Genomic DNA, 23,153 nt, shown 5'->3' on the forward strand with positions numbered 1-23,153 from the left:
TCCTCTGTATACTGTTTAGAGTTTTATTAGTACGTTAGTACCGAACAAACAATTTCATGTCAGATGGGACTCTGTCACCTCCGAAAGCTTCCACGTTTACAGTGGTGTTGAACAAGGAGGTGTATTATTCCCTCGGTTTTTTTACTTGCTATATAAAACTAGAACAGTTTGTCAGTATTCTGGCGGGAAATTTTCCCATATTTGATCAAAGTCTTTGATTTGTCCTTCCGTAAAGGTCTGAATAGACCTTTAGGAACTTGTAGTAATTCTGCGTCATCTCAAGTAAGTCGAAGCGTATCTTTGTACTACCAAAGCAATGTAGAATCACTCGCATACCCCATGTCTATTTAATTGCTCGATACTGACATACGGAAAGAAACATTCGTATCTTGGGCTTATGTAAGTTGAATTATTTAGGAAATGATGTGGATGATATTAAGCGGCAATAAGAAGTTTCTACGCAAGTGCCGATTCTTTGATTCAACTCTTTATAAATTTTCTTGTTCAGTTAATATTTTATTGTTTTCTACACTGATATCATCTTTGGAGTAAATATACTGAGAGACACACTCATTGATATAAGAATGTCATACAATAACGCTTCAGAATATTGTTAGGTATTAGACACCGATTGACTATATCAGAAACATTTGTCAGTTACTGCATCATGACATTCAAAGTAACAACAGATGGCCCCTTTCTATTTGCTACTTTCTTTCGATGGAAAGTAATATATCCTGATGGAAGCAGCTTTATCCTTTGAAGTAATTCGACACAGCAACTTTTGGCACAAATTCTTTTTTCAGACTGTTTTAGACTTCTTTGTTATTCGTGTTCTGTGTGAAAGTATGTCCAGTTTTTGAGGTTTTCGTGAGTATGTTTATGTCCTTTTTGTTCCCTTTAATTTTATCAGAACGTTAACAGCGTTGATAGGCAGAGAAAACTTCTACGTACTTTATCGAGAGATTGAATCAAATCGGACGATACATTACTCGCAAAACTCACTACACTTTTCAACAAGAACAACCTAGATGCCTTGATTGTTCGATTTAGTCTTCTTTTTAAGTTTTAACACGATTAGAGTTATTTTTGAATAATTAATTGCATTCTGAAAATGGAAGAAAGACCGCCCTTTTATTTAAACATGTGTATTTGTACAAAATTGATAGAAAGTCCATTGTACTAATGTCTCCATTGTAAGTATCTTTTAATTAATCCGAGTAAAATTCCCCATCTCAAGTAATCATCAAAAGTACTTCCACTCTTGTTTATGAAATTACACAGGAAAAGAATACGCCACTCGCCGTTTCGTACTTCGACGGCTACCAATAAAAGTACGGTTTGGCATTACGTATTATCCAACGGAACGAATTGAACCCACCCTAGGTCTATCATTCAATGGATATCATATCAACTAACAATCAGTCACCCTTTGTGGCTTTATTTCTCTGTCTGGTGCACTTTGGTCAACAAGCAGGATTATAATTGATATGATCATGAATGACCGTGAAGACAAGCTAAATGCAGTGTCATTCTTCCGTATGCTAATCGACTTCATATTGGACAATAATTTGTACTCAGTGGGCGAAACTTAAAGAGAAAAGTTTGTGACACGAAAAACGTCATCAGCCAGTGTTAAATCTTTTTAAAACGACGAAAAATTGGCCATGAACATGATAAGGAAAACGGAGAGCGAAAATTCAAAATACCGATCGTTGAAAATCTTCAACTCGTAAACGTATGGTGGCCGCTGCTACAAAGGCGACCCTTCTCTTTACATTCCAGTATGAGTGATGACGCTTTGGTGATCCTTCCATAATATCGACAAATTAAAAACCCTAGAAGGTTCATTTAATTTTGACTGTCTGATTTGTTTTATGTGTAATTTAGAGTGCAGCGAGATTCATAAACGGTTATGATGTTACATTGCACTATCACCATGCAGTTGTTGTTCTCAAATGTAATTTGAGGATACACTTGACCAAATTCTGTCAGCTTATTGATATCCTATCAGCGTCAATAGTAGGAAAACATCAGCATAGTCTGTCGCACGGGTGGCGGCTTTATCGAGAAACCCAAGTTGGCGAACCAGTTCAATAACCCCGTACCTCCGAGGAAGATACAGAAGAACGCTTACGAGACAAAGCTGGAGACAGAAGCAAAGAGACTAGTATCGACTAGCATGATTTCACCAATACATTTTGATCCTTACGCACGATAATTTTTTCATATACGATCCTCGTCATCATCATAATTATGATCATTATCATATTTGTTACGCACCTGAGAACTGTTTGCATTTCATACGGTGATATTTTACACTATTTATTATAAATTGAAATGTTTATTTAACTATCATCTGACATACTCTGCTTGTAGCTTTGCGTGAACTACTTTGTAATTAGCCATTCACGGTTTTAATTTGTCGATGTTGTTTTAAGGGAACGCCGAGACGTCAACTTTCATGTTGGAATACAGGGTAAATGTGGAAAGAAAAGTTACCTGGTATTACGGTACAGTCAATTATTAACATTGAACGCGCTGAACAACAACGCCGTGGTCGAGTTGCAAAATCCACATTCATGTAAAATGCCAAGGGGAAAAATTAGAGGGTATAATTAGATGTAGGATGATAGCTGTTCAGATGTTTGTATGGTCAATGACTAGTCATCCCACAGCAAGATTTTCTCCAACCCGATATGACGAAATGTGGGAAATTTCCCGCGTTTCATTTTATCTGGAATATTAGATATTTGTGCAAAGTTGGCAGCTGGTCGAGATAAATTCATGTCCCTTGTTTATATAAAGTGAAATTTTCTCTTGTTTAATTTTACAATTATCTGTGAGTGTTGTGTCGATGTATACTAGCTTTCGTATTAGCCAATTGATGTATGTGAATAGGTATCTACATACATGCGTACGTAAAATGTACACGATACATCATCATAATGTTTGTACCATGCCACTGTATCCCACATGTGCGTCAGAGACTTTATTCAGAATGGATACCTTAGGATAAAAGCTTGCTCACTTCCACTGAGGGGCGCAAAGTGACTTGTCAGCAGTTCTGTCTGGCAATGCTGATCTCCGTACACGCGTCCGCTGTAATATATCGCAGTTGAGAAACCATCATCTAATTTTGTACCAATAACTATTGTGTTCGCCAGGTGCTTAATCGAATGAAAAAGTGACCGTTTTCTTATTAATAATTGGTGATTTTGCATCGTATGTCATATATGCAAATGTCAGACAATGGGAATTACCACATTACATGACGAGTCAGAAATGAAGGACACATCAGGATGACACGTGCTGCCCATTCATGCATTATTCTGATGTCAAATGCTGCAAGACGCCGACAACGTTTTGTGACATGTTCGATTATCAAACTTTGATTTGTCCCTAATCACAAACAAAAACACTCAGCAACTTAATACAAAAGTGATCACATTGACTGTATAGAAGTCGCCGCAGATTTTCATTAGCGTTCCCAATGAAGATAGCTTTCGATACAGTTACTGTAGATTTTATCATCTGACACACTCAAACTCACCACGCTGCTGACGGGGAAAGGCTCTTGGTACATACATATCACTCTTGGATTAGGGCGTAGAATGCCTGCCAAAATTCACTTATTCAATACTGCAGTACGGAAATGATATGATTCAATTACAAAATGAAATACTGTTTACTTCAATGTTATTATGACATACTGATATGATAATATATTTCAATTATGAAATAAAATGATCCAATTACAACATGCAGCACATCAATAATTAGATGATTACACATTATATGAAAACTTTCGGTACAAACATTCAAACCTGATATACGCGCCTATGCGAGAACTTTGTAATGATAAATTCAGGATCTCGTATTATCATTATCAAATGAGTACATGATATAATGAGTGATGAAGTGGATACATGGCTGCTTGAAGGCAACCATGCAAAGTGACAATGCGACCAAGAATATTAAACAACCTAGGGAGTACAAATTAACCACATTGCATCAGTCACAAAATATGTACAATGACGGGAAAGCATCGTTCACATTTAAGTTGTTTGCGTTCAGTCTATTTCATGTTTCGCCGATTTGTATATAGAACTAATTAGCCACGACGAGAGCTGTAATCTGTATGTTTATACAACCTTAACTCTGCAATACAGAGATTGTATAACATTAACACAGCGACCCTGTAACGCTTAATTGTTTTCGAAAGTTTGAAATACTTTCGATCAGTCTCCTCAAACTCATTTTCAGGACATAAATCGTAATAAAGGGAAAGTTTGCGTTTTGTGTATGATAATGTGTATACTGTAAGGGTATATTATGTTTGACTTTTTTAATAAGTAAGGAGTAGATTAGCCACGGCGAGACGTACCCTTGATCTATGTGTCTGGCACAGACCCCGCACTAGAATGGACAGACTATATGACACTGCGATCCTTTGACGCCACGTTTCGAAAACAGAGTTTTCTTCAACAGTCACTTAAATTCATTTTTGGTTGATGAATGATTGATTGATTGTATGCATTAGGAAGTCGTCATTATTTACGGGGGTTGGGGGTTGGAGGAATTTCATCGGAAAACTCCGAAATTTTGAGTGCCCCCCCCCCCCTGGTACCCCCTCTCTGACTCAGAAATTTTGACTGACTCCCCACTTATAAAAGTTAAATACCAATATATGTAATTGTAAAATTTACAAGATTACAGCAATAGTAAAGACCTTTCAAATGCTGATGTGCACTGCTAGATTATCATCGGCTATCTCATGACAATTTGAAAGGGTGAAACCAGCGGAATGGATTTCAAAGTGACAACAAAATACAGATATAAAATCTCACGCTTTAACCAGTATCCAACCACACAGTATTGTTTAATTTTGATGGGTATCATGACAGGGTTTCCAATTAGGATATCTTACTTGGCAGAATTTGAAATACATGGCCGAGAACACGTGAGAGGCTGAGGGGAGAAGTGTCAGAGGGGGTGTCTCCTATCTTGCGTGGACAATTTTGAGAAATTGATGTGTGCAATGGTGCAGTTTGGTGCAATCTAAGAGGCGTTTTCAATTTGTTTTTTTAAATAGAAAACTGTTAGAACACCCCAAGTGGGAGAGAGCACGAGAGGGGGTGTACCCCCTCTTGCATCGAAAAATTTTGCGAGAAATTGATGTGTGCACGGTGCGATATGAGAGGTGTTTCAATTTATCGAATTAAATTGAGTAACCCCCTTCTTCCCACCCCAGGTAGTAAATAATGACGGCTCCCTTATAATGTTGTTCCACTGAAGTCTGTTCTTCAAAGTTGGGGAGCTAGAATTTTTACAGTTCGGTCTGATTTTATGTGTATGCTCATGTGATTCGAGCTATTGTTGCTTTTCTGAAGTTTGGCATTTATATGTGTATCACTATACTTCTGTTTCTTTTATATGTGATTATTCGTTGCTTTTGTAACAGATATTTTTTGCGTCATAGGGTTCTCATTGCTGTCCCCAATCGTTCAAAACAAAAACATTAGGAATGCTTCGTGGGTAGTCTGTACTTCTAAGGTTACTTAATATTAATGTTTGCATGGTCACATTGCAAGTAGTCATTTTCTCACCTCATCACTCAAGATATCATGTAGACGTGTAATAATACAAGTGCCTGAATTTGTTATCAAAAAGTTCTCGCATGGGGGCGTACATCAAGATGTCATTCTCGTCATGAAAGTTTTCACATAGTCAGTTTGGTGTGCCTCATATCGTGAACTGGTTGCGTAGAAAGCACTCTCACGATCCCCCCCCCCCCCCCCGCCACTTTAGTAAGTACATGTATTGCTTCAGAAATGATTTGTCCGTCCATAGAAATTGTTTAATATAGCGATCGGAAAACGAATAAAGATAGCAATGGGCAAGTTCAAGATGTATTGCTTACCCTCGGGCACACGTTATTAGTCTGTAGGTTAAACACTTAAGACAAAAACTCGACAACCGATCCGGAGAACAATGGTATCAACCTAAAACTATAGAAACGATACCGCTTGGATCACATGATAGGAATCCTGCAGGCCTTCTAAGCAGTCCAGCTAAAACTGGGCGAAACCTCTTGACCAGGATCATTTCCGATTTGCTACCAGTAACAAAACAAACTGAGCGTGAGAAATGCCTTCATCGGGAAGAAACAGAGTGAAACAGTACTCAATGTAAAACAGAGCTCAATCAGAGCAATCTAACATGTAATAAATCAAGTACAGATGAAAACGTGGTCATAAGTCACTTCACGCATTTCAGCGATCTTCAGATGACCTGATTCAACTGACTTTCTGACTGTCTTTTCATATTCAAACTTCCAGTCCTTTGTTTCGGTAGGTGGACCCGGTATGAGCTGGTGGTACGGGAATTTGACAAGCATATTAAATTATGTTCATGTCTGCATTTAGAGATTACTTGTAGCTCCGAACACACACTGAGAACGCTTGACCTTGAATCATCTGAAGATCGCTACATTCGTGAAACTCAAAGTTATATATGACTAACTTTAACACACACACACACACACACACACACACAACACATACATACTACATACATACATATATATATATATATATATATATATATATATATATATATATATATATATATATATATATATATATATATATTATATATATATATGATCTGTTCTACTTCCTAACGCATGTGAAGTTTCGAAATGCCCACTCCCAGTTGGCTTGCGTACATAATCTTTACATGAAAGAGAGATGTTATACTAGACTCTATTCATCATGGCGTTTGAAGTTGATCGTATCAGGAAACTGCAATTGATTACCGAACAAATAAATTGCCAGAAAATTTCTAGAGAAAAGCTAATGAAAGTACCTTAAGCGTCATTGTTGAGAAACCTGACATTTCAGAAAATCATCTTTATCCTCATGAAGACGTTGTGGAAAGTGTTGTATTGTTTCCTCTGAAAACCAACATTAACACAACTGATGTGCATTTTTTAAAAGGGACATTATGCGTACCTTCTGGTCAATCAAGTATGTTTTGTTCTGTGTGTCGACTGCAGTTTCTTGTTCTACTGCTACGGCATGCTAGAACAACAAATTCTGTTTGGTAAATACTCTGTATATGCAGTTGAAAAGACCATAATTATTGATGACAAGTGAATTCTAGTCCGGACTTGAATTCCATTTTAAACAATAACAATGATGAATGTACACATATGGCTGTTCTGGACTTTTCGTCACGCTTCAGGGAGTAGAATAAGAAAGGGCAATGGATACACAAGACAAAATCACCTAAAAATTGGCCAAACGTTATAGCTTAAATTGACAACCACAGTACATATTTCATATCAATCAGAGACAATTTTGTTTCCGTTCCCCCTCTAAGACCCCAAATCCTTTCAAGTACCCTAACATACCCTTGATATTTTCAAGCCCCTCCGGTCAATTCTCCCCCCCCCCCACGAGAGGTGTTTGTGAATGCAGCCTAAATAACGTGATATGTAATGTATCTGTCATTTGCCCTAGAAGCGTCGTGGTACCTTACCTACGAAACTATTTTAATCTGTTTAGTGTTCAAAGTTAGCGACCTTTCATCATGACGGAAAGGCTATATGATTAGCCTGTTCAGTGAGTGTTTATCTTTCGTACATATCCTGCCATGGGTGGAATGTTATCGTCCGCCCACTTATTTATAATTCAACTCATGCATTTAGAACACGTACGGCTTTATTTTGATGGAAATTGTAAATACAGCTTCAACCGTTGGTAAATTGTATGATTAGCCTGAGCAGGCTCATCATACAATTTCTCTGAAATATTTTCATCGGTATTTATGCAGCTTGTTGACAATTCCCTCCGAACTTTCAAATTTCATGTATGGCTACAATACTTCATGTATGTGTACGATGGGCATATCATCATTTTCGGTGAAGAATGGTATTACATGACCATTTAAGCCACATTTAATTAACCTGAGTCTATATACAAAATTGTCCCGCTACGCTACGCTAGTCTTTAGTTAATTCTCTACATATAAAATCTATGCTAGCTTTCATTTTCGATGTCCTAAATAGAGTGACATGTAACGTGTGTGTCATTTGCCCTAGAGGCGTCATGGTACCTTACCTGTCCCAGGTTAGGGACCCTTCATCATGACCGAAGGACTATATGGCACGAGGCAACTTTAAATACAGCTACCGTGAACTGTTAAGGTTCGCTTCTTCTGACAACGTCGTTCGAGTAAATATATATAGTATATGTTAAAATCAATGTTGACTTGCATGATTAGCCTGTTCAGTAATTGTTTGCCTGTCGTACGTATCTTGCCTAGGGTTGAGTGTAATCGTACGTCACTTATTTATAATATAATGCGTATAGATAAACGCATAGCTTTACTTTGAAGGAATTTGCAGATACTTTAACTGTCAGTTGCGAATGAGAGTCTGACTAAACATGTCATTACAGGTGTGAGTGATGAATGGAATTGGTAATACTAGATCCCGATTTGTGTGTTGTAACGACGATGTTTTAGTTTGCCATCTGCTGCATCAAGCGCCCATCAGAAATTTTACCCCGGTTACTTCGTATTACCTAGATCGTGTATATGATCGACGAATGAAATAAAGTTGATTGATCTGTATCTGGTTGAAAAACTGTTCACTTTGAGGTCTAAAGACAGAAGCTTTGGTATAAATCTAAGACTAGAAGTCATGATCATTTTTTCAATCAACACGATTGGAACTAATTGGGGATATTTGGATGGTGAAGTAATGTCATTTATCTACAAATGTCATCTCATCTGCTTTCCCTTTTGCATACACACTTGTCTTTATGAGTAATTTGTGATATTGCAATATTCAGCTATATGGCATCTAACAATTTTGAGAAATTTGCAAGGTATCAAATCCAATTATCCCAAATTAGTTCCAATCGTGTTAATCATAGATTATAGTCGAAATTACAGTATTATGGTTTATTGCTTTTCTAGGCTTAGATTAGTAGATTAGCAGTTTCTTTTGAATAATATTTGGAAATCACTTTCTAATGGTCAATAGATTAAATAACCCTTGTCCACCCCATAAGTTTTCAATAGTCCTGACCGATTTCTCAGCATCCCCTCCCCTGGCAGTATAAATTGTATAGCGCCTAAGTCTATAGATTACCATAGGTCAGTTTCCGGGTCATTCTTCTCTGTAAACATTACAAAGAATACAACAAACCAACTCAGGTCGTTAGACGCTTTACTTTAGGAGCTTTAGAAGGGAAGAGCCCCGCTCAACATGGCTTCGGCGTCTTTGCCTTTAGTTCTGACGACAATTGACGGCGTTTTGTCAACGCTTTCCAAAGGGCTTCAAACTGAAGAATGGAAGAGCATGTGCAAATCTCTGAGTCGATTCGGCGATTTGATGCACGAACTTGTAGCCGCTTCTGAGCAAAGTAGAGTGGTTCGCACAAAGGCTTACGATGCGGTATTCAAAGTGAAAAATTCACTTCAGGATATTCTCGATGAATCCATGATTCACAGGTAAGATCATATGTATAGACAATAGTCTAGTTTCTACTATAGATATTTGTCTTCAAGAAGGGAACGCACGGGTGAGTTTCGACTAGGTGCCAGGCTCATCGTCATCGAAGAGCCGAGTCATCTCAGGTGAAAATTAATTAGTTTTTTAGAAAAGTAATCAAACCCGATGGCTCTGTAACCACAAAAGTAGCCCAGTTAACCTTTGCGTGGCATTTGGAAACGTTCAGTCGTTCGGCAATCGTCAAACTATCTTGTTTTCCTTATTGTATACATCTCCTATTAATCACAGTTTTCAAACCACATATTATATCATCTTTGAGTTCAAAAGCTGGTACATTCCACATCAAACCAAACAACATAACTATAAAAAACGAAAATAAAACTTAATGGAGCCCTATTCAAAGCCTGACAAAGGTGCAGAATGACTATTGCCGCTCATCCAGTGTGTTCAACAGATTTTGTCTCGTAGACAAGTTTGTTAAAACTTTGGAGATTTAAACTTCAAAAATCGGAGGTTATCCAAAAGGTTATTCCAAAACTTACAAGAATATTTTTCCAACGCGTTCAGTACATGACCCTAAAAGTCTATCTTCATGTTATTCTTAACATTTGATTGCATGATATGGGCAACGACAACGGCAAAGAGAATGTAAGCAGGCGATCTTCCGACCACGTTCACCTGCTATGCCTAAATGACCCGTGTTAGGCCTACAAGTTGCATATCTACCTTTTCTGACATTAAAACATCTCCTTAAGTTTCAGAATGATCAACTACATAGTCCAAATGGTTCATCTGAAATGGCACTGCGGGATAAAATTCTGTCTGTTTGCCAAGTATTAAATTGAAATCGACAGAAAAGGGAAATATTTGTTCATCGATTATACATTAACCATGTCAACCACAGGGTCAGAAGTGTAGGTCACATATCATCATGTGGGGCCAGATCCTGTAAAAAGGCTGTCAGTTGTAATGGGTCTTCTACTTAACCTGATTAAAAGCGAAAATGACACGTTTTGAGGTGTCTAGACACAATTTGAGAAGATCGATATTTGGTTTTCAAATATAGGGCATGATCATTTACGAAAAGTTTCATTGTTTCCCCCCCCCCCCCCCAATTTACAGAAGCAGTATAAAATTGAATGACGGAATTCTGTTTCCAGTAAACCACACAAAATTATATATGAATATACACTTTTAATAGAGAACTTTCAAATCATGAGTAAATCGAATAAAGTTTGTCCAAAAATGGCATTTGTTAAGGCTTTACCTAAATAATGTAATAATGACTTTACGTTACAGATAACTTTAGTTTTATCACATGCACAAGCCAGGTTTGTCGTTTCCGAACAAAAATACGGGATTTATTCTCTTGTCGTTCTACGTCACAACCACCCGCGTCTATGTCATCAATTTTGGTGCGTCGGACCTTTTTTTGGGTCAATCTTCGATTCGGTGTGCTCGTAAATGTAAACAAACAGCATGACGGCCGATGTTTCTCCCACGATCAAAATGTGTCTGACGTGAAAATATCGCAAACATTAGTCATGATTATTAGAGTCTGACGATACATCAACTAGGCAAATCCTTGAGACCTCGCGTGTTAGTTTTGTCGCCGATATGCACGGGGGTTCGTATTCGTATGGACCTGTGTACTTTCATGCGATAGACTACGGTAGACATACGGTTTCCACTGCAACAAGGGAGTCAAGTGCGGTGTCCATGCCTCCAATAGTCATGTAATGAAATCGATATTTTCACAGACCACGACATTAATAATCCGAACAATGTAAACACAAGAGTGTAGGCCTACCGCCTGTATATTCCGAAGGAATTACGTGAATAATTTGCGGAAACAACGAACTTGAAGCTGGTCGCGTTACCGTGGGTTCCGTAAGCATTGCAAACACGGTCAGGCGCGACGTTTACAGTGTTCGCGCCGTCGAGATTCAGTCGATATTTGTTCCCGAAAAATAGCGTATCTTCGTCTGTGATAAATTTCTAGGCCTATGCTATCTTTAAATAGAGTATAACTTTGCGGAAGGTACGTGTAGACCGAGAGGTCCTCTGGCATTTGCTCCATACACGAACGAACGTGAACGCTCACGCACGCGACAGACGACTGGAAATGATTGACAACTTGCGCACGGCGTACTGATATTATTCCTAAAGTAGTTCAAAAGTTTAAACTTGGAATCGTCATGGAAAACTTCATTTATTTTGCAAAAAATAACGAATTCTTGGCTTGTGCATGTGATAAGTGATAAGTGACGTAATGACCGTGTCACCACTCGTCTTCGACTCGTGATGACACGGTCATTACGTCACTCGTATTTTCCTTCGCTGAACGAAGAAAAATATTAGGGAATTATATCTAATCACTCACTGAATTTATAGACAAGTATCTGGAAATTTTAGTTCATATAATAGGAATGTATCGGAAAACTTCCATGTTTACCTCTTTTCGCCTAAAAGTATGTATAAATGATATTGTAGGTATAGGATTCTTCTCCGAAGTAAGGAAAAGTTTAGAACTAAGCAATGACACATGATAGGATGTTTCAAGATGACCAATTTCATATGCGCAAAAAATATTCAAATTGATGCGTTTTTAATACCTACAAACACACAATGAATCTATGATTATACATAAGGGTTTAGTTTCGGTATTTTTGTCAAGAAGACTAAGAAATCTTCATACGGTTTGGACTAAAGCGTTTCATCAACAGAAATTGTTAAACTGGATATTGAGTCTTAACATTCAGAATAGCAGATGAGTGATACAGTGTCGGTTACTCAAGGACCATTACTCAACACATCATTAACATAGATAGTACTTTATGATCCTGAGAATTACCATGCCTCGCAAACATGTTTGTGTACACAAAATGGCCGCTTGTAAGGGCTCTTTCGGTTTCACTGAGTTCTTTCGGTTTTGTTTTCCTTGTGTAGGCATTCTCATGATGGGTGCAAAGACATTCTTAATCGTTTAAAAGAATCGATAAAGTTTGAACAAATGGAGATTGGTGAGTTTCTTGAGAAAAATATGCTCTCATCATATGGAAACTTATTCAAAGAAGAGGAAATTCAATATGCCGGGGAACTCCTAGAGGGCTACGATGAGATATTGAAGAGTGCCAAGTCACGTATGAAAATTGGATCCTTTTCAAGATTTCAGAAATCCATCAAAAAAGCGAGTATGTAATGTTTCACATCAACTTGTGTCGCAATAAGATCAAATGTGGTCGCTAAGCAGTCATTCTGTTATGAATGTTTCATAGCTGAGCAGATCGATTCACGTCAATCTCGGTTCAAGGCTGTATTCATAAATACTTGGGGGGGGGCTGGAGGAATTCGGGGGATTTCAAAATTTTAGGGGGAGTGGAGAGTGGACTTGAAAGTTTTTCTTCATGTTTAAGAGGACCACAAGCGTTAAGTGAAGACCTTCATCTGGGCGGTCTGGGCACTATGGTTGTACAAGGATCCATCATCCGTTCGCATCAAGGGACAATTTTATATCGGAGACATTTTGCATCCTCCAAAAAGAGATATGCCGTTCAAAAATCAAGTGAATCATACACTCTTCTCATTTTTTCTTAGCATAAGTGTCGCGTAGACATGCACAAGTACCTCACACCCTTGGCTTTCCCATCAAAACAATGGTACAATATTAATAATGGGGTAGCAGCATGGAAAGACACTTGAAAAGGTCCGTTGTCTATTTTTCACAAAAAGTGCACCTTCTTGTACGTTGTTACATTTCACTGCTATATTATTTATTACGTGCCTCTGTGTGAGTGCAATTCGGTGCATTGATTTGAATAGGCAATCGGGGAGTTAGCGGTAAATATCCACGCACGCACTGCTATTTGTAAAACCATTCACTTCAAGTTCATGCAATGAATGAAGTGTTCACAAAATTAGGACAATTAAAACAAAATTAAAACTATAATTAATACAAGATTCTTAATCTAAATGAAAAAATGTGTGAATAAATGGAATCATTTTATAAAATTTGCCGTTATTACACCCTAAATTTCAGAGATTGAGTTTTATTTGATGGAATATTTCAGCTTTACGTATTGTCAATTTTTTAAAAATCTTTTATGAGTACCCCTAGGTCATGTTCTTTAAGAAAGGAATTCTCTGGGTGGGTCAACGTGTTCAGTTTTTTATTATTTGGCACTTCATCAAAAATGTGAAAATCTTTGGGGTTTTTTGTCACAGGTACGAATGTCGCCGATCTAATTCCGGTAGAATTTGCAATCTAAACATAAACAGGTTATTGGGTATCATTTCCAGCACACATCAACATGCCGAAATTGACCAATGACCAATTTAAATGACCCTACTCCCTAAATTGTAATCAATTTCATGCTGTCACTCACCAATCATGGACAAGAACTGTTATGACGCAAACAGCGATTAACAGTTTCCGCAAATAGTTGATCCGGTGGGGTCTGTGTCATCCGACAATGACTTTGTGTTATATTCTATCGATTGTATGTATATAGTTGTAATTGGCAAATGGAATAATATAAAAGGCCTACTGTCTTCGTAGATGTTTTCCTGTCACTTACCACAAAATGCGGAAAGCTTCTTGATCATATCTGTTTACCTTTAATGTAACGTTATTTCTTTTAGAAGTATCCCGAGACTACATCGACAATAAACTGGAGACAGATCTAGAGAGCTTAGAGAAGGCGTTTACAGAAGCATCGAGCAAAATTGGAGGGAAACTTACAACTTTCATAGACGACCTATCCCCTGTCATCGATGAATTGGTACAAGTCATCGAAGATGAAGAAACACGAATGGCTATCATAACTGGTGTAGCTATTGCCGCTGTCGCAGTGGTTGGTATAGCATTGGTTGGAACTGGAGCAGGTTGTCTATGTTATGGAATTCCAGGATTGATTACCATTTTCTCCGGTGGTGCCTTGGTCTGTAAACCTATAGCCGCTACTCTTATTGGAGCTACTGCGATTGCTGGTTTTGGTGCAGTCATCGGTGTTGGCGGTTACGGTATCCACAAAGTGAGAAAGGGTGAGGGCAAATCATGTTAACAATAATATTTTTTCATTGTGGCAGAATTAGTACAGTATGATAATCCGTTCATCAATCTAGTGGTATATTATCATTCAATCAATACATTCTGTAAGGATGTAAGTAAACCTGTTGCTTATATAATTTTGACAATGTATCAAACATCTTGTTGCTCTAAAATTTCCACTGGTCTTGATTATTTCTATGTAGAGGAGGTGAATGGTACCATCCACGTAGCAACATACACTAAAACATAATCAGATGCCATTTCTATCAAATCAATTGTATAAACTTGAATGTCTAACCAAATGACACACATACACACGTATACATATAGACGGAGAGACATGATCGTGGCATTCACTTCCGAGATTGAAAATAGGCTAGGAGTTGAAAATCTCAAAGTAGTCGCTGACTCCGCAGCTTTTAATTTCTACATGTCATTTTAGTTTCCCTATAAAGTCGCTGACTACATAATTGACATCTACACTGAGAGAGATCATAATACGTTGACATTTCATCCCAGAAAATTATACAACCTTCGCGAAACCTAATGATACAGGTTGCTCTGCGATGTGACATTAACGTTTTGTGACATTATTTTTATTTGGTCTGTCTGTTCTATCGATCTTTTGTGACAACTCATGAAATTTTACAGACAGATTATTTAATTTTAGATAGTCATCCGTCATTAAATATTCTTTTATATCGTGTTCTCCAGATATGAAGGACGGTCTGGACCAACTAAAAGGCACAGAAGCAATGGTAAGAGAATGGCAAGAGGCCCTGAGAGGACAGTTCTTGCAATGGAGATCACTGGTGACTGCCTTCAAGGAACTCTTCCTCGATCTCAAGAAACACCAGGAGCGATACAAAGATCAGCAGAGAGAGATAGATGAAAAGTTTGAGCGTACCAATGACGTCCTTAATGACGCGTTGCATCAAACGAATGAATTTGAGAGAATGGTGAAAGCTCTGCGAGACAAGAAAGTAACCAATATCACCTTTTGAATGAAGTCACTACTCTTTCTCATATAGGGCCTAGATCAAGGTCACAAATGGCATCAGTAAACACTAAATCTATCACTGGTTATAGTACGCGGATTTTTGTTCTTCGTATACAGCATCGTATTTTGGCATATGTATAGTTTGTTGAAGCGTGATATGATTGCGTGCAAGTTGTTAAGTACTACAAGTAACACAGAGAGGCACCACATCACTCACATTTTGCGCAAGTAACATGCGCTGGTGTGGCCCAGTACTGCTATTACCCCTAACCTCACTAAAAATGTTACGGAATGTGGCTGAAGGCCCCCTAGCAAACAAAAAGAGGTATATTTTTGATGCAATGTTGCGTACGTGCAGTCGTTTTTCTGATTTCAATCTGTGACTTACTTGTGTTATATGGGACGTAGATTCCCCCAACTCACCCTAAAAAGTTAATAAGCATGGCCAAGGATCCCTGTTTATCCGACAGAAGTCATAGAATACGGCATGATGCTCCCTATCCCACCAAAAATATATGAAATGTGATGGAATGAGACATGTGAATCTATTTATGGATTTTCATCAAATCCAGGAACCTGTGCGCTAACTCTAATTTAGCTCTCTTCTTTAAGAACATGTAACTTGAAAATGTATTCTTATGTATGGACCCCTGACTTGTTATAGATAAATCCTGAATATCCCTTTAGAATTAATATTTCCACTGTTGAAATAGGAAACATATTCCAGGCTTGTGAGTGTCAAACCACTGGAAAGCTAATACGAACAAAGAAGCGCATAAGCTTGATAGGATATAAGTGCAGTTGATCGAAATTTATAATCCGGAGAGTGTATGATTCAAGAGTATAATCCAGCCCTGTTTGTAGTGACTTGAATAGGGAGATGCTTTTCGAGCTAGTAAGGTATATTTTTGCCACATCTACGTGACAAAAAGTGAATCAGATGATCACTGGGAGCGATGTAAACTCATGGACAGTTGAGGGGGAGAGGTAAAAACACACGGCTACATATCGAAGAAAGAAAATGAGTGCTCAAACTATTGTGTAACACCTGACGGACAGAGGGTTGTGATTGCTCTGTATTCCAAACTGCTGCAGAACGGATCAATATGCGTGGTGAAGACGCCCATCAAGGCAGTGGCTGAGACATGTGATACCACCAAGAATTTGGATTAATCGACCTTGATGACATACAGTTGCTGTGTTATCGTTGATAGAATGGTCAAGAGGGTTGATTTAAAGCCCTGTCGGACTATGCTACTGTGTATTGAATGATCCCTTGCAATAACATTACTCGATCTGTATGTCAACCAGTATACAATCCACGAACCTTTATTGCTGTTCATTTATTATTCAAAATTTATGCAAGAACGGACCAACATTAAATGTTTCCCCCATTATTCTTTAATACAATGTTGGTATTCATTTTAAGAAATATATCCATTTCCTAAAGGAATATATTTCTTGTATAGTATTCATGTGTGTTCATGTGAGGGAAAGTGGTTATGTAGAAGTAAATGATCCACATTTTTGAGCTACGAATTACTTTTCATGAAGTTTGTTTGTTTGAAAACTCTGGAATAGGATAACATCAACAACAAATAAAACTTTGAAATCATCACAATTCCCGGCATGGAAAAACGACCAAAAAAAATGACAAAAGCGCGGGCATGCAAAAAGCTAACATTATGAACTTCAAGTCGATTTTTCCTAATGTAATTCAATGAGAGATATTAGTAAAGTCCCGAGTTAACTCACAATGTTGACATTCTCCATCCTTGCTAATGACGATGACCACATACGCGTGAAATAGGTCCTTGAGGTCTCTGCCTGTGGTTGGTTCAGAAATAAAGTTGCTGTTTAGGAATATCTTGACAGTGTTCTAGCTGGGAGGATGTCCATTTGAAATATTCACCATGGTTGCCATCGATAAAATAGAATACTGCGATACGATAAGCGGGCAAATCTTGTACTTTGAAAACCAAATGCGAAATATTTGTTTGCATATCAGACATCTATGAGACAAACAACACCCTGTATAAATTAAAGTCAGAGAGTTCACATTGTATGAATTTACCGTAATACTAATAGCCACGAATTGCATCATTCAGTTGCAGTTTTCGACGCGCTCATGGAGCAACTTTAATATACAAGAGATATTCACAAAGATATCTGGACGTTTGCAAATTGAAAGACAGGTTTACAAAGCGTACTCATCAATTTAATCTGCAATGACAAAATCCCGATTTTGACTTTTTTCCACGATAAATCAGTACAAGAAAGCATCATGCACTAAAGTTTCATTGTACATTGATACACTGACATACCTTACCAAGGGAATGGCAAGATATATTTGTTCTCATCGATGCAACTGACAGGGACACTGTTTTTTCTCCCTGTCTGTGCAAGGTTTAAAAAAAAAGTATGTTTTTCATGAGTAAAATGGCAGTCAACCAAAGGCGCTCTTTGTCATAGCGTTTCTCTTGTTTCAACGAAAAAAAAAGTCCTAGTAAGACACTGTTCGCATCAGATTTGACAACAACTTATAAAACTAGTTCTCCACGGCTTCTCAGGATCAGATGTAATCGGAACCAAGCAAAACACATTTTTTCTTTGCTCTTGTCAATGCTTTTGTTGAGGGCGTGGTTTTACTTTGTTAATACTACCGGGAGTGATAGTTTCATGAAGTTCCTACATATGTCATTTAAAAGTTAACAGGAAAACCAAAATCTAAAAGTTCATATTCGATACCTTGGAAGCTAGTACAATGTAGGGCCGACTCGCAGCGATTTCGAAGCTGTTATCCAATTGGGTGGCTGAATCTTACTAATATAATGAAAACAATACAAATAGACTCCCTAAGTGGCTGTGAATAGTGACAATCGACCAATCAGATATAACCTTGCAAACACGCTGCGAGTCAGCCGCAATGTTAACTTTTAAAGTACGGTTTCAGAGATCTGAAATAATGCATTGTCACTGAAAACAAATTTTTATACCCAAATTATCATGAAAAAACTAAACTGGTCTTGTCATAGTTCTTCATTAATGGAGCGTTACTGTACTTTATGACAATACAACTTCTTTGGTTTTTGTTCTGTAATATCAACCTCAGTGTCTTGTACTCTCTGAACCTTTTCATCCCAATATCCTTTGTAGAGGTCCGACGTCCACCATGATGGTGAATGGGCAAAGGTATGTTGCAATGCCAAGCGCTAAGCTTGTTGAAACAGCATGCGCGATGCACATGTATTTGGCAAAAAGTGAATTTTCAGCCCAGACAAAAATTCAAGTAATTTAAAATAATTAACACAAAACTGTATACATCTGTATGCTATGTTGATAAACTTAAAGGCAGGGGGAGCCTATAAATACCCCCTATCTCCCTGGGCATTCATAATCCAACATGAGTGGCACATGGTAACAACGTCAACGAATGCTCCCGAAAATCTGGACCTTTCAACAACCATGGAGTAAATTAAAGAATTGTTCCAACAAATTACGTTTTGTGAATACTTGTGGCATCACCTTGTTGGCGAAATTCTCTCATTTTTTCCATTTTAAGTTGATTTTTGATGCCAAAACTGCTTCGATGCTGTGTTCGAAGCGTCCAACAAACAATAGTTGAAAGCATTCAAACAGCTGCCAATCACGAGGGGACGCGCAAAGGTGCAAAACGATCAAACATTTGTTGTGTACATCGGATCGATTACGATGTCAACAATGAATAAACGATTCTTACAACTGAGCAAAATACTTGACCAACGGTTACTGAACACGGGCCTCAGATGAGTTCAGACACAAACGGACTATTTCATGGTTTCAAGGAGATTGCCTCTCCCTGTTTGTTTGTCGGTCTGTGTACCTCTAGGCCTATGAATGGGTGATGTGTATGTTGACCTGCAGTGCGATATTTTACGATAGATCTCTTTTGGAAGTTTGTTGTCGCCTAGCCCTGCGTACAATGCCGTGTGTTCCCGGCGTTATACGGCCTCCGTAATTAATTGCCATGGACAAAACCGGCAACAAAACCGGCAACATGCGGATCCAATTTGGACGGAGCACGAAAAACTACTTTTCTAACTGTTTTCGGCCGAAATCAACTCGATTCCGATCTATGCAGCCTATCCAAATCACTCCACCGCTCACAGACTGCGAAAAAATGCTCTCGTGACGTCCAAAACCGTTGTTTGCTGGCGATGCACGCCGGCCATTGGATACGTTCATACGACGATTATACAGGTGCCAATGAGCTGCATTATTTTCTGTCGGGTCGGGGCGATGAAACTAAATCGCGATTGATTCATCTCTGTCAGATTTAACCGAAAAGAGACACTTGCATAGATTATAGCATCAAATGTTGACCGTTCAGACTGAAACATGATCAAAGGTTTGAAGATCGCCGTGATGCCTTTCTTCTCTATACGTTTTTCTGAGCTTGTTTTTTACTAAATTGCTCTAATATTATCTGACGTTTTTTTGAAATCTTAATCAACTTTTCTTTCCCAACCAGGACACAACATTACCTTTTTACTTTCATAGTAACTTAGGATTCATTTAATTCGCAGATTAATAGACTCCTATGTTCTTCCTCGATTGTCTGTGACTGATTTTGCTATCCCGATACCGATATTGCGTTTGCACTCAGGTGTCTTGAAACTTACGTCATTCATTGAAATAGTTTTCGGACAAAATCAAGAAATTCGATAACTAATGTTCGGCAAAATTTACAGAGATTAGCAATAATAATTATGGTCATTTTACCGTCTTTAGCTAAGCGGACTCGCTTGGCGGAAGCAGTATATAACGTTCTGAGTTCCCATTTTTACCCTACCGTGCGAGTGTAGTATTCGAACGAGTGAGATCATAATCTTACGCTGTTCCGAGTGGCCTGGAGATTTTTTATAATATACAATAAATAGACCGTATCAAAATTACTCTGTTTTTACCACAGTCCCTCTATCCACGTGGTTTTACAATGCTTGGATATTGATATTTTTCTATACTTTTTTACTTTTGATTTGAAGTCTTTTGATTCTCCATTGGCGGCAGCACATGTACGGTCACAACCGTCATGTGATGACCGAAGTGTGCTTGTAAAGTTGTCGGGAAGTTGTCGGGAAGTTGTATTTAGAGGCTGCAGTTCGGGATTTTTCAAGATGAACAACACATTATACTTTCCTACATCTTTGAAACGGGGATTACGGTAATCTTTCATGTGATGAAAATTTTTTGAACTTCTTTGCAACGTGTTCCCACGATAGGTGTCAACGGATTCTTTGCTTGTAAAAATCGTCAGAAATGGTCCAGTGACCGTGTTAAAATAGACACAGATGTAAAACCTTGCGATGAAAATAGTAAAAAATTCACATTGCAATATTTGCTGTTGTATTTCTCAACAGGAATAATCATATTTTACACGTTTTGTATAAGAACAGCAAGCAGGTGATCGGCGGTCAATTGCTTCTATCATAATGACCTTGATCGCAGCTATTTGGCGAGAAGACAGCGGGTATTTATAATCACGCAAAATTATTGATATCATGTCTTTGTATTGAAATTTTCGATCGGAGACAGCTCAAATCAACAGCCGTGCTATATTGGGAAGTGTTCTCACTGGACACCGAACTACCTGCTATCAACAGTACGTTATGTACCATCGGCGGTAACACATTGGTCGTAATCTTGTCTAATTCTACCCCGCCTTTTGTACCGTCCAGAAATTTCAAAACTAGATTTTTTTTACCCTGACATATAATACAGCGACCTTGCACAGTGATCATTCCACTGTTTCTGTTGGGATTTGTTGGTTTTTTAATTTGTTCGGTGGCCCCGGTAAGATTTTTTCAATACGATACACAGTTTGAATTTTTTTCAAGGTAAATTTAGTATATTCCCAGTTTGTGGGGTAAAGTTGTCTGGAGTGAAAGTTTGAGTTGACGCTGATAGAGTCGACGTCGAGCCCGGCACAGTTGACTGAGATCCGGTCAGTTTGGGGTTGTTTAGTCCAGAAACCTGCAGAGTTCTGTATGATCACCGTTCGGCATTTGGGTGAATTTTTTTTGGTCAAAGTAATTCAGTAACAATATACGCCAGATTCCTTGTGTTGTTTTTGTCACTGTCATACGCGTATACGGACGGCTTTAGATTAAAAACTGTAAAAATATCCAGTCCTCGTAAATGCGTGCAAAGTTTATTTAGTGACTGTTTACGCAGCAGTCGTAAATACGACTAGGATTTACCACCACGTAACAACTGTAAACACCGCATCAACAGTTCATACGAAAATTTTGTGCTGAATCGAGGTAGATACAGCAAAAAACAGGATGGTTGGACAGTCTCATATACATTACGTTTACTTTTTTGTACGTGGCACACAAGTTTTGTAGATAACATTGTAGATAAAAAGAACCAACTCATTTGAATGTCTGGACAGAACACACAAGGGAATTGGTAAATTACTTGTTGAGTTGATAGTAGAGACCGATGTTAATTAGGACAGCACCCTGGCTAAACAAACCATAATGCAATGTAAACGTACTGATGCCAATCTTTTTTATAGACACTCAAGGATAAACAGTGGAGTGGAGTGTTACATGATAGTCTTTCACTCAAATGAGTCGGTTCTTTTTATCTACAATTTATCTATAGAACTTGTGTGGACATACAAAAAGCAAACGTAATGTTTATGAGACTGTCCAACCATCCTGTTTTTTGCTGTAACAATTGCGGTAGGAAAGGTCAGTCCACCATCCGTCAAATTGTGATCCGAAAAATCTTCACTGTTCACAAACTACATGAGTGGCTGTTATAGTTGTACACGTAGTTCCATGGGCTTTCCACTGTTCCTTGTTACGAGCTATGTTCAAAGTGCGTCAAGCTACGAATATTTTCATGTATGGAGTTACAGACATCGGTGAAGTACCGGCTACATTTTGTTCAAAACCCCTGTCTGTTTGTTCCTCGTGTTGTTTTTTGTGTCCCTAACGTTGACTGGCTCTATGTGCGTACAAACATAGCAGTCGGGATTAAGATTTCCTGGATAAATAGATACACTCATAGTTTATTCCGCCTCTGACGCAAAGATATACACTGTTTTACATGTGCCACTCCTAGGCCCTGGGATCGATTTCCATACCTTTAAGTCTGGGAATTTCTGTCGTTCTTACATGGAATAAAATTAATCATGAAAAATCGTTAAAGGATACAGCTACTGTCTCTTGAATATTAAATTTGAACCGTGAATGAGAAAAACAGACTTTCAGTGAGCAAAGATTGGGTTCATTAACACTTATCATCATGGCTGGCAACAGTCTAATTACAAACTGAAGTGTTTGATTTACTGCAGTTCTCTCTTTGACATTAGTGATCGACATAAATTTATGGAAAGCAGTTATGGACATGTGGTCATGCACGGCAAGTTGAAATACATTCACAACTCATTCAAAATACTATTTTCACAATTTAATCCGTGTTGAATTCCTGAACCTCAACTGCTATGTCAACAATTTTACCAAAGTAGAACGTTGAAATCATAACTTTTACAACATACGTGAATATATGTGTATGTGTATCTTTGT

The 23,153-nt window shown here is 38.1% G+C and overlaps 1 protein-coding gene across 1 annotated transcript; it reads left to right on the forward strand.

Annotated features, from left to right (window-relative positions):
* The first annotated feature begins 9,183 nt into the window (after positions 1–9,183).
* LOC139121996 (uncharacterized) lies at positions 9,184–17,333 on the forward strand. The gene is made up of 4 exons (XM_070687333.1): positions 9,184–9,525; positions 12,476–12,720; positions 14,168–14,569; positions 15,291–17,333. The coding sequence occupies exons 1-4, from the start codon at positions 9,281–9,283 to the stop codon at positions 15,578–15,580; spliced, it is 1,182 nt and encodes a 393-aa protein (XP_070543434.1). The 5' UTR covers positions 9,184–9,280; the 3' UTR covers positions 15,581–17,333.
* The last annotated feature ends 5,820 nt before the right edge of the window (positions 17,334–23,153 follow it).

Source organism: Ptychodera flava, chromosome 21 (genome assembly GCF_041260155.1).
Source record: "Ptychodera flava strain L36383 chromosome 21, AS_Pfla_20210202, whole genome shotgun sequence".
NCBI lineage: Eukaryota > Metazoa > Hemichordata > Enteropneusta > Ptychoderidae > Ptychodera > Ptychodera flava.

Excerpts from the sequence above, each read along its gene's own strand:
- LOC139121996 (XM_070687333.1), top strand. The coding sequence starts at position 9,281 with ATGGCTTCGGCGTCTTTGCCTTTAGTTCTGACGACAATTGACGGCGTT. Across the intron at positions 9,526-12,475 it reads GATGAATCCATGATTCACAG|GCATTCTCATGATGGGTGCA; the intron begins GTAAGATCATAT and ends TTCCTTGTGTAG. Across the intron at positions 12,721-14,167 it reads GAAATCCATCAAAAAAGCGA|AAGTATCCCGAGACTACATC; the intron begins GTATGTAATGTT and ends TATTTCTTTTAG.